This window comes from Brachycentrus maculatus, unplaced genomic scaffold, assembly GCF_059751285.1.
Source record: "Brachycentrus maculatus isolate JH-2025_06_01 unplaced genomic scaffold, ASM5975128v1 h1tg000657l, whole genome shotgun sequence".
Classification (NCBI taxonomy): domain Eukaryota; kingdom Metazoa; phylum Arthropoda; class Insecta; order Trichoptera; family Brachycentridae; genus Brachycentrus; species Brachycentrus maculatus.
Genome location: NW_028281392.1, coordinates 407,179 through 419,715, shown reverse-complemented (window position 1 = coordinate 419,715; position 12,537 = coordinate 407,179). Strand labels below are relative to the sequence as shown.

General features: G+C 37.6%; 1 protein-coding gene and 1 long non-coding RNA gene across 2 annotated transcripts; both read right to left on the bottom strand.

The window, feature by feature from the left end:
• Positions 1 to 919: 919 nt before the first annotated feature.
• LOC148300776 (uncharacterized) lies at positions 920 to 7,652 on the bottom strand. The gene is made up of 5 exons (XM_088274342.1): positions 7,380 to 7,652; positions 6,199 to 6,396; positions 4,658 to 4,846; positions 1,313 to 1,468; positions 920 to 928 (listed from the first exon to the last, which is right to left on the bottom strand). The coding sequence occupies exons 1-5, from the start codon at positions 7,575 to 7,577 to the stop codon at positions 920 to 922; spliced, it is 750 nt and encodes a 249-aa protein (XP_088130468.1). The 5' UTR covers positions 7,578 to 7,652.
• Positions 7,653 to 8,767: 1,115 nt separating this feature from the next.
• Positions 8,768 to 11,818, bottom strand: LOC148300775 (uncharacterized). The gene is made up of 3 exons (XR_015838894.1): positions 11,714 to 11,818; positions 10,314 to 10,427; positions 8,768 to 8,840 (listed from the first exon to the last, which is right to left on the bottom strand). It is a non-coding gene; the product is annotated as an uncharacterized LOC148300775 (long non-coding RNA).
• Positions 11,819 to 12,537: the final 719 nt, after the last annotated feature.

Sequence of the window (12,537 nt, the reverse complement as noted above, 5' to 3'; positions counted from 1 at the left end):
ACTGATCACTACACTAGTATGCAAATAATGCCAAACAAACATTCTCCTCAAACTGTTTCTGTCGGTAGGTACTGAGTAAGTCTCAAGACGGATAGAACTTACTTGAAATATTCTGCCAGTTTAGCGTTTGCCTCGACCAAATGATTTCGCTCGTTCAAAAGGGATTTTCTCGAGATGTCTGCTTCTGCCACCAATGCCCACAACTTTTTCAGATCTTCATATTGTTCCAATGTCTGCAGAGACAACTTTCCGTTTATTTACAAACACAATTATATTGTAACATTGACAGTGAAGGATTGTAAAATGGGACGGACGGGAGGTAAGCTTCAGGACTATGAAATTGTCCTTTTCTTCTCAAAATTCACAGCTTAATAAATATTATCATCACCACTTTTCTGTAATCCTTTTCTTGACGTATGGGATCGAAAGTAGAGCGGACACCGTTGGCACAAAACACGCGCTTAGAGTGTCAGAAATGAAGACTCTAAGGAGCATATCTGGCAAAAGTCTACGAGACAGAATAAGGAACGCCAGGGTAAGGGAAATATGCGAGATCGAAGATGTCGTCAGGTGGGGAAGGCAACAAAGGAGACAATGGTATGCACATGAATATAACCATCCAGACTCCCCCACATTACTCTATTACTCATTACTCCCGGGCAGACCACCAAAGAGAAGGATTAACAGCTGGCAATCGACATCGCAGGAGGCTAATCCCTCTTAATAACAGGCCACAAGGCCTACATCAAGCAGAAGAAGAAGAAGAGATTATATCGAACACTGAATTATTCACCCTACGAATGAGATGTCAATGGGGAATGGAACCATCCAGACTCCCCCACATTGCACTGTACGGCAAACCCCAAGGTAGACGACTCCCAGGCAGACCACCAAAGAGATGGATCGACATAGCAGGAGGCTAATCCCTCTTTAAAAAAAGACACAAGGCGTACATCATACAAGAGGAAGACTTTTCTGTAATCTTCAAGTTTGACAATGACAAGGTTTGTCCGCCTCCATAGTGTAGTGGTTAGCGCTAGGCTACCATGCTGGAGGTCCCGGGTTCGATTCCCAAGAGGGTCAAAATAAATATTAGTGATTTTTCAGTCTAATATTTATTTAATATGACCCTGGACTGGTACCTGAAGCGGAAGGCTGATCACCTTTCCTTCGTGTATTTAACAATCAAGATAACACTGCTTCTATACAATGCAGTGCCCTATGCACCATTGGGGTGCGGATAAGGGTTTGAAGAAGAAGGAAGGTTTATGAGTTCAAAGTCATCCCTCATCCAACAGGTGTGCTCTAGTACCTCATTCATCCTGGGCGTGTCCGTTGAAGCTCCGTACAGCAGCAGCGGCGGCTCGTCCTTCCCACTCCACGAGAGTTCGGCGGCGGTCTGCATCTTCCGGCACAACTTCATTCCGGTCATGATCTGCTCCCCTTTCTTCACTACCCCTTCTAGCCACTAACAAGTATGTAACATTAAATTAACATAAAATTAACATTAAATTGACATTAAAAAATATAATTTATTTCTAGCTCCTATTATAACTCACCTTATTAATTTAATAATGGACAGTGGTCAAATTCCAGACGAACTAAAATATAGTATAATAAGACCTATACATAAAGGAGGAGACCACTCATGCGTAAATAATTATAGACCAATTTCATTACTATCGGCAATTGAAAAAATTTTGGAGAAGTATGTATCGATTCATCTAGACGTATATTTGGAAAAATTTGAAATAATAGACAAGTATCAATTTGGATTTCAGAAGAAAAACAGTTGTGATGACCTGCTGCAAAAATTCTCCGATAAAATTAATTGTAGTTTAAATAACTTAAAGCACATTATTGTTATTTTCATAGATTTTACTAAAGCATTCGACACTATATGTCACGCAAAACTGGTCAGTATATTAGAATCAATAGGCATAAGGGGAAAATTGCTAAACTTCTTTAAAAATTATCTTACGGGGAGAAAAATGAAAATCAGAATCAAAAATGTTCTCAGTAAAGACAAAAAATATTTATCTGGAGTTCCACAAGGTTCGATTTTAGGACCAAAACTGTACATAATATATGTCTCACTGATGAAAAAAATATTTAAATATGTAAATAGATTTGTGTTCGCCGATGACACAGCTTTAGTCATAGAAAGTGAAAATCCATTAGAAGCTAAAGAAAAATTACAATATGACTTTAATCAGCTTTTAAAATGGGCGCATGATTTTGGACTCTTAATCAATTCAAAGAAAACTAAATGTATGTTTATTAGTTCACCTCACTTTGCAAACAAATTTGCACAGATAGGTAATATTATTGCACACAATTTTGACTGTTTGCACAATAAAAAGCAACAAAATTAGAGTTGCGATAGGATTGAATTTGTGGGCGAATTTAAATATTTAGGTTTATGTATAGATAATAAGTTCAAATGGGATGCGCATATTATAAAACTCTGTGATCGTCTGCGGGCTCTGGGGAGTACTTTTTATAAGTTGTACTTTATCCTGCCTAAACCAACCTTAAAGATTATATACTGTTCTTTAGTAGAATCCTTAATAAGATATGGAATTAAGTCTTGGGGACATTCGACGAAAACAAATTTAAAAATGGTTCAAAATCTGCAATATTCCATAATCAAAAAAATTGTACCCAGTCATATATATAATCAAAGGGACAATCCAATCTTGTTATATAAACATTTAAAATTACTGCCGGTACGTGGAATATTGTGGATGAGTATCATCGTTGAGCAACAAACTAGACAAAAATATCGAAATCTTCTAGTACACAACCATGATACACGATTTACACAAAACGAAGGTCTGATAGTCCCAAGAATCAACAATAAATATGGAAGTCGAACACTGCAATATATCGTTCCGAACATTTTTAATTTGTTGCCGACGGATGTTAGAGGTCAAAATAAAAGATGGAACAAAGGCAAAATAAAGGAATGGGTAAATGATCAAGAGTTAATTTTATGAACATTGTAAAAAAGATTATATTGTTAATTTTTCTCCTTTTTTGAATTTAGAATATTAGGTTAAAATGGTTAAAAAACAATAAAAAAATGTATGCAAAAAGAACTCCACCGACAAGACACACAAGGTGGCTTGGTGGGTCTCTGCAAAATAACTTTTTATTTTTATTTTTAATATATGTTAAAAATTGTGATTTATAAAAATAAATAAAATAAATAAATAAAAAAAAAAATCAAGGACAATACAATATGAAACCAGAGGCGGATCGGTGACTGAAATTGTCAGCATTGCATTTCAATCCAAAAATGGAAGTACAGGGCCAGCTCGTTAATCTGAATTTTCTGTAATCCGAAACACGCTATAATGGTAGGGACTGACCGGAGCTATTTTATCGCAACGTAACATGTTACGATGCGAGCATTTGTATAGTCAGTACAGCGAGCCGAGATGCTCGCTGTTTGTTCTAAATGCTCCATCCGAAGTCGGATGCAATTTTAGGTCAGTACCAGGGTTGCCAATCTGCGGGAAATTCCTTAAACTGCGGGGAATCTTTTTTTTTCTTTATCTAGAGTAAGCTGTAATTTTTATCGTCCGACATTTTAACTGCAAAGTTGCAAAGACAAACAGATTTTGGGTTATTGATTCTATACAAATTTAATACAGATTTCTAGACTGTAGTTCAGATTTTTTGATTCGGCATATGGCAACACTGAGCATAAGGCCACGAGCGAGCAGTTGTGTTCTAAACGAGCGCTGATCGCGGTCAGTTGGCAATGTTATAATGTTGTAATGTAATATGTTCGCCGCAAGCGATGTTACGTTACGTTAGGACGAAATGCTCCGGTCACTCTCCACCATAACTGAACTATTTTGTGCCCCCGTTCCGGCAATTTATTTTTTGGATTGCTTCAAGACTGAATTCATCCCTGATGTTCGATAAATTTATCGCAAAAGGATTTTGCTTAATTTACTGGACAGTTGTCCAGTAGTGGTGTCCGGATTACCCTCCAGCAGATTGCGCCATCAACTAGGTTGAAGAAGTCGTCTAAAACAGTGAGGAATTTATGGTTTTGAGACGAATGCGTGATTTAGCCCTTGAACACTAGTTAGGTTCGTTGGTTGAAAATAATCCAATTTTAATTATCTTTGCATGATTGATTACTGTAATAAGATTTAAAAAAATAAATGTTTTTTCGAATAGATGGTTCCAAATGGAATCCAACAGTGTTTATACCGGACCTGGGAATATGGGGGGAGCTTTCAGAGTAGGTAGAGTATAGCAGAATAGAAGTTCTCAGAAGAGCTGGATCACACAGAGAACTCTTTTCCAATATCATGGTTCGGAAGATTTCATATCTGGGTCACGTATTTTGTGCAGAAAAATATTACATTCTGCAAATTATAATGATAGGATTTTCCCATCAGGCCGCCAAGGAGCTGGCGGAAAACGAACACCGTGGCTTTGCAAAATTCGGGACTAGACCGGGATGAGGGGAGTGAAGAAGTTGTTCTGGACGGCGCAGGATCGCGAAGCCTTTGCCAGAGTGATCGCCAATATTGGGGGGATCTTACAAGGCCCATGAAGAAGAAGAAGAATATAGCAGGAATGAGTTGGGTACTCGGGGTTTGGCCCTTACTAGCTTGTGTAAGTTCCGACTAACCTTAACAGTTCCGTTACTCATTTCCACGAGATTGGTGAACTGTTCTGTATCCAGTTGAAGATCAGAGTCCATGTTGTTCTTGGCGGTGTTATAAGCGTCTCTGTTCTTCTTGTAGTTGGCCCGGATGCCCGCCATGACGGTTCCATCTTCATACAACTGTACTTCGTGCCTCAATTTCTTTAGTGTTATCTGAAATCATAGTTTATTATAATTATAGCAATGGTAAAAAAGGCATTCAAAATGTGGTTATATCGTTGAATGCTATGTATTCCATGGACCAATAGGTCAGCAACGCAAATTTGCCACAAAGAGCAAGAGCAGGGAGACAGTTGGTGACTGATATCAAGGTCATATCTGGGGCATGTGCTGAGAAGAGAGAAGTACAAGCTATTGCACCTAATCATTTAATGCAAAGTAGAAGGTCGACGAAATGTGGGCAGAAGACAGATCTCCTGGCTCCGGAACATACGAGATTAGACAGGGATCAGGACTGTCGAGGCGCTGTTTAGAGCTGCCCGAGACAAGGAACATTACTCTCGAGTGATAGTTGACGTCAGGGGGACCTGATATGACACGTACAGAAGAAGAAGAAGCAATGGTAATCGTACAAACTATACTACCATCACATTGTTTCTCTCAATAGGTAGGCAGAGAAGATGAAACGCCACACTCATCTGTCCTGACAAATACTCCTAGCCTCCTTTACATCCATATACATACATACATGCCCTCCAAATACGTGGAATTATGCCACAACCATACATTAGGTTCTGATTGATCTGGTCATGTCCTTTTTGGCCATTCTCATTCTATTTCCTGGTCCACATTTGCCAAATATACTTTCTTAGTAATTCTCTTGCTATCCATTCGCTCCACATGTCCATACCACCTTAAAATACTTTTCTTAATCTTTTCAATTATTCCTAGTTTAGCCTCACATTCCTTTCTAATATCGTCATTTTCAATTCTGTCATACATCGATTTTCCATACATTGGTGTTTTTATTCAAGAAATAAGCATTGATTATGATAAATAATTATGTCAAGTTTTTTTTCATTAAAAAAAAACCCGGACAGGTTAAAGTAAATGCATCTTTTCACGAGTGTATCAGACCCGTAAATAAACTCTAAAATATTCCAATACCTGCTTCTCTTATTTTCATAATCCATATATTCTTTATCCACATAGCCAAACCACCATAATACTATATTTATATTATTTTTTGACATATCATCAAAGATGAAGAAGAATATGGAAGTCTGGGCATTTACGGGGCTGACGACCGTCATCGGCTCGTTTAAGTGATCACTTTACACACGTGTAACATTCACCAATTCTACCCATTATTGACAACCACACTACTCAAATTCTTGGAAGTTCTTTATATATGAACCAATTTAGAAACCTTGTTCTTGAATCACTAGAACTTCACTAGAGACATCTATTGGTGAGATGTAAAGAAGCTTTTTACTAAGCAGAAACTCTTATATTAGTATTCTGTATACTGTATTTAATTTAGTTTTTATGATAAATATAATTACAAAATTTTCTCCCATCCGACGGTCCTGCTTGACGATGATCTTGGACATCATTGTGTCTTTTGGTTTCAGCTTCTCCAGCCTCTTCCTGTTTTCGGCGGTTTTTGCAAAGTATTCCTTCAGCACCTCTTTGTAGAGATCCGATATCAGGGTAAAGCGTCGCTCCAACACATTCTCCAGCTCCTCTCGGTCATTGTGCAACTGCAATGAGTTAATGCTATTGGAAAAGTTCAGTTATTAATTATTATATCAGAATATACGAGATTGGACATGGATCTGGACCGTTGAAGCACTGCTTAGAGCTGCCCAAGACAAGGACAATTACTCTCAATACGGTAGTCGACGTCAGGAAGACCTGACATGATACAAATTAAAGAAGTAAAATTATTAATATCTTCTTGGTTACAACATTTTGAGTGTGTCCAAATACTTGTTCACAAAATCTGGATTATCTCCAATTCCAGGAGTTATTTTCATATTATTTTTGACATCTCATCAAAGATGAAGAAGAATATGGAAGTCTGGGCATTTACGGGGCTGACGACCGTCATAGGCTGATTTAAGTGATCACTTTACACACATGTAACATTCACCAATTCTACCCATTATTGACAACCACACTACTCAAATTCTTGGAAGTTCTGTATATATGAACCAATTTAGAAACCTTGTTCTTGAATCAACACGTGTGTAAAGTGATCACTTAAACCAGCCTATGACGGTCGTCAGCCCCGTAAATGCCCAGACTTCCATATTCTTCTTCATCTTTGATGAGATGTCAAAAATATTCTTCTTGGTTGATGACTCCCGGGCAGACCACCAAAGAAATGGATCGACAGCCGGGAATCGACCTCCCAGGAGGCTAATCCCTTATAAAACAGAACTACACCAAGAAGAGGATAAGAAGAAATTATTAATGAAAATAATGAGTCAAATTCAATAAAGATAATGATAGAAAAGAAGTATTGCATTCTAGCCAGGAAGATCTAGATACCTATCGATAGACGCCATGGCGTAATTGGGTAAACGCTTTTGTGGAAGCAATGACTCTTCTCCAGTTATCCCTTAACTGCGCTGCACGTAGCGCTCCGACCACCGAGGTGCCTACTGCTGTCGTAACTTGATCAGTCCATCGTGTGGGGGCAGTCAACTTATTAATTCCATCTCACACCTTCCGTACTCACCGTCAGATCTTTCTCGTAATACTGGACGACGGCCTCTCCCTGGAAGTGGTCGCTGGCCTCCTTGGCCTGGGCGCGCATGGCCCAGCTCAGCACGGCCATGCTCCACTCGGAGCGCTGCCTCATGCTCTCCACGTGGCTCTTCTCGTCCTCCCCCCGCCGCATCGCCTCCGCTGCGTCCAGCTCAAACCTCTCACCCATGTCTTGCAAGAACACGTGAAACTGGGCTGCAATGATATTCCGATGATATAGACAACATTTTACATATCGGGCTATCAAGAAAAAATAAAAAATTATAACAGAGATGAGGTTCTGGTGGATTCAAACTACTTCTACAACATATATAATTGAAATGTTACTTAGTTTTTAAATCACTATAAATATTTTATTATAACTTAATTATAATGTCCACCGGTTTCGAAGTCAACCGCTTCTTAATCAGTCTTAATAAAGAAGCGGTTAGCTTCGAAACCGGTAGACATTATAATTAAGTTAAAATAAAATAATTATAGTGATTTTAAAACAAAATTACATTTTTATTATAAAATGGAAAATTACATAGTTAGTGCTTCAAATATATACATTATACTTCTACAACTTTTTTTTATAAGGTCTAGAAATCTTGCATCCCTTATGTCACTGCGACCATATTAGGTCTATTGCGACCTCCCTCTGTATCATAGCTCACTCTCAAGACCTACATGACCCATGTAGCTCACGACCTGTCTTGGTGGTAGGAGCTTCGCCTTCTCGGAGTCTAGTAGTGGTCCTCCAAGGATATAACTTTGTTTGCGAGCGAGCGCATCACAGTTATTGAGAATGTGGTTTGGTGTTTCATTATCCTCCATACAAAATCTGCAGATTGGGGAGTCATGTAGTCTTATTTCTACCACTCTCAACATTTTTAGTGAGTCCGAATACTTTCTGGGTTTTATCTGCCTAGGAGTTATTTTAGTATCTGCCTCCGTAGTGTAATGGTCAGCGCGCTCGGCTACCATTCTGGAAGTCCCGAGTTCGACCCAGAGAGGGGTCTAATAAATATAAGTGATTTTTTCACTCTAATATTTATTCAATATTACCCTGGACTGGTACCTGAAGCGGAGGGCTGATCACATTTCCTTCGTGTGTTAAAGATCAAGATAACACTGCGTTTATACGATGCAGTGCCCTATGCACCATTGGGATGCGGATAAGGGTTCGAGGAGCTATTTTTACATTTTTTGACATCTCAGTTGAGATGTAAAAAGAGTTATTTATTTATAATAATTTAACTGGGAGTATAAATTGATTTAATATATTATTATATTGTATATGTAATATCATACTTAATTGATTGTGAACTGAGTCACTGAAAGCTGCTAAGCTCAGTCGTTGCTGACTCTCTGCTTCACGCATCTGGTTCTGCATTTCTTTCAATAGGTAATCCTTTTTGTCCATCACACGCTCAAAAACACTCCAAATTGCCTGTTCAAATTATAATTAAATAATTACTCCTGACTGATGCACAGACTTTCCGTTCCTGGATGATAGGTATTACCGTGAAGGTGGAAAGGCTTGGGAAGTCTGGCTTTTCTTCATATACCCATTATGAAGTATGTCGAGACCTCCCATTCCCAGATGAAGGTATTCAAATGATGAAGAAACGATTGATAAAGACATAGAAAGGAGAGTGAATGCTGGGAACAAAGTGAATGGTGCACTGAAATCAGTTAAAGCAAATAAAAACCTATCAGCGGAAGCTAAACTGGCAGTGCACAACGGAGTCCTGGTTCCAACTCTAATGCATGGAAGTGAAACATGAAGTTGGCAAAAGAAGGATGAAAGTAGACTGAATGCAGTTGAAATGCGATCTCTCCCTGAAGAATGTGCGACAAAACGATGTATGATAGATGTGCGAATAGTGAAATAAGGAAGGAATGCAAAGCTGAGATAAGCATTATCGATAAAATTAAGAAAGGTGTTTTGAGATGGTTTCGACATGTAGAACGAATGAGTGAAGAAAAAACGGTAAAACAAATTTATGTGCGAAGTGGAAAAAGGAGCAGAGGAAGACCGAGAAAAACATGGCAAGATCAGGTGTGCCAAATACTTAAAAATTGGTCAGGTTAGGAGTCGTAACAATCGGCGGGTATGTATGAGGCGATGCATGAACGTAAAAGAGGCGAAGAATGTTTGCAAAGACAGAGTGGTGTGGCGTTCTATTCTCTCTGCCTACCACTGCGGAGAAGCGGCGTGATGGTTAGTTAGTTAGTTAGTTAAGAAAAGGCATGGGAAGTCTGGCTTTTCTTAATATTCCCATTATGAAGTATGTCAAGACCTCCCATTCCCAGATGAAGGTATTCAAATGATGAAGAAAAGGCATGGGAAGTCTGGCTTTTCTTAATATTCCCATTATGAAGTATGTCAAGACCTCCCATTCCCAGATGAAGGTATTCAAATGATGAAGAAAAGGCATGGGAAGTCTGGCTTTTCTTAATATTCCCATTATGAAGTATGTCAAGACCTCCCATTCCCAGATGAAGGTATTCAAATGATGAAGAAAAGGCATGGGAAGTCTGGCTTTTCTTAATATTCCCATTATGAAGTATGTCAAGACCTCCCATTCCCAGATGAAGGTATTCAAATGATGAAGAAAAGGCATGGGAAGTCTGGCTTTTCTTAATATTCCCATTATGAAGTATGTCAAGACCTCCCATTCCCAGATGAAGGTATTCAAATGATGAAGAAAAGGCATGGGAAGTCTGGGTATTCTTCATATTCCCATTATGAAGTATGCCGCGACTTCTCATTCCCAGATGAAGGTATTCCCATGAAGAAGAAAGGGTATGGGAATAATGAAAATAATAATTTTGGATAATTTCCACAGCGTCATTTTTATTAAATACTCCATTTGTGTGATTCCAAAGTCATTTGATATCTAAATGTGCATCTGCTTACCTTAACCTCTTCGCGAAAAAATGGTAATTTCAAATTGATCATAAAATGCCTCCATGATCTGTCCATTTTCGATTTGCTAAGCTGGAGCATGTCCTCTTCTCTCTTGATTTCATCCTAAAATACATTTATAACTTTGGTAATACAAAACCTACTCTTAAATTCTAAATAAAAATATGTATGAAAGCCTATTCTAGTATAACCAGGGCTTTTTTTCTATGTAACGCGGCGGAACAGCGTTCCGGCACCTTTTTTAACAGATTTTTTTTTAAATTTTCAAAATCAATTAGACGTAACAATATTTGTGCTTTTGTTATTACAATTGTCCGCCTCCGTAGTGTAATGGTCAGCACGCTCAGCTACCATTCTGAAGGTCCCGGGTTCGATTCCCAGAGGGGGGTCTAATGAATATGAGTAATTTTTTCACTCTAATATTTATTCTATATTTCCCTGGACTGGTACCTGAAGCGGAGGGTTGATCACCTTTCCTTCATATGTTAACGATCAAGATAACACTGCGTTTATATGATGCAGTGCCCTATTCACCATTAGGGTGCGGATAAGGGTTTGTTTCTTAATTACAATGTATATTTATATAATTCGTCAAAATGATAAAATATGGTATTGTAATGAATATTTAAATGATATATCTCCCTCTCTATGATATATGATAGAGAGAGAGAGACAGCATCTCTGACAGTGTTGTCATCAAAATCTCTCTTATTCCATATTTTAAAAGACGTTTCACTTCTGCTGCATGCGTATTTTTTATATCTAAAGAAATATATATTCAAAGCCAATATGCACAAACCATACAAAACTATTATTGGGAACGCTGTAAAGAAAGCATTGGGTTTGCAGCGTTGCCAAACCTAATACAAAAGCGTATTTTTATTTATCCATTGATACTACAGTAGTCTCGATTATCCGACCTAAACCGGCCACGGCAAGGTGGGATAAGCGAAAACGTCAGATAACACGGAAAATGATAAAAAAAAAAAATCTGGCCGCCAAATCTCGCAGACGCATCAGAAGTAAAAGCTTGGTAGATGATGTTTCCTTCAGCGAAAAAGCTACGTAAGTACTGAGGACTGAAGACTGTCGAATATAATATAATGCGTGCAGTCGAGTAAAGGAAAGAAGAGATTGCCCCGGTAGGTCGGATAACCGATACTCTACTGTATTTCATATTTTAAACGTAATGAAAAAAAAGAGCACAAAATATTGATCCGACCATTGTAACTTGGATTTTGATGTCTTTTGAAGTACCCTGAATTACCTAAATAGGGTGAACCACTCATTTAACACTAAAGCACACAAATCACATTAGCTTGTTCAAAAATAAGATCAAAATGTAAAATTCTGGAGATTCGATATATTGAAATTTATTATGTGGAACATACTTTTTTCCTTTGGATTTTTTCCTCTTCTTTAGCTCTTTTTAGATCTTCCGCCTTTTTTAATTTAAGTGCCTTTTTTTCCTCCTTTGTTAACTTAACCATTTTCTTGTTTTATGTTAAAATACTTTTTTTTTTAAATATTAGTTTACGAATATAAAATGAATAAAACATTAAATAAGCATATCTTCTATCTATATATTTTACTTTATCGACAATTCGTATAATCACAAAACCGCTCATATCCCGTCATTTCAATAAAGAAATGTAAATTGCAAAAATGATTGATGAGGAATATAAATTTCAAAAATGGAATAACAATGCATGTGAGTACGCAATAGGGTAGGTAAGTACCTCGTAAAATTACTTATTTATTTTTCGTTTTAAATGTATCATTGTGAAGTCTGCTAGTCATATTTTATAGCTTTTAAACCTTTAAGATCTTTTCAGGCAGTATCTAGTTTCTCATTATTCTGACTTACACTGGTGCGAAGTATAAAGGGATGAGAGGAGCCAAGTAGATTTTAGAATAAAGTGATGCCCCTTTTTATGATTGCAGCCCTCAACCCTCTGATAATTACTTATTGCTGTACTTTGGTAAAACAACATTGTAAATTTTATTTTATCAATGTGATAAAGTAAGAAGTAGCGTGCACATAAAGAGATAATAATAATTTGGATAATTTATATGGTGCCATTTTCGTAAAATATTACCTCAAGGGCGCTTATAAAGACATGGATAAAATAAGGAGATGATGCTAATGATAGATAAAAAAATAAAACAAAACATCATCAATCAGTCTCAGGCGTCGAGTGGGCTGAGCCTAAAG

Excerpts from the sequence above, each read along its gene's own strand:
- LOC148300776 (XM_088274342.1), bottom strand. The coding sequence starts at position 7,577 with ATGGGTGAGAGGTTTGAGCTGGACGCAGCGGAGGCGATGCGGCGGGGG. Across the intron at positions 4,847-6,198 it reads GTCGGATGGGAGAAAATTTT|ATAACACTAAAGAAATTGAG; the intron begins GTAATTATATTT and ends CTATGATTTCAG. Across the intron at positions 1,469-4,657 it reads TGAGTAACGGAACTGTTAAG|TGGCTAGAAGGGGTAGTGAA; the intron begins GTTAGTCGGAAC and ends CATACTTGTTAG.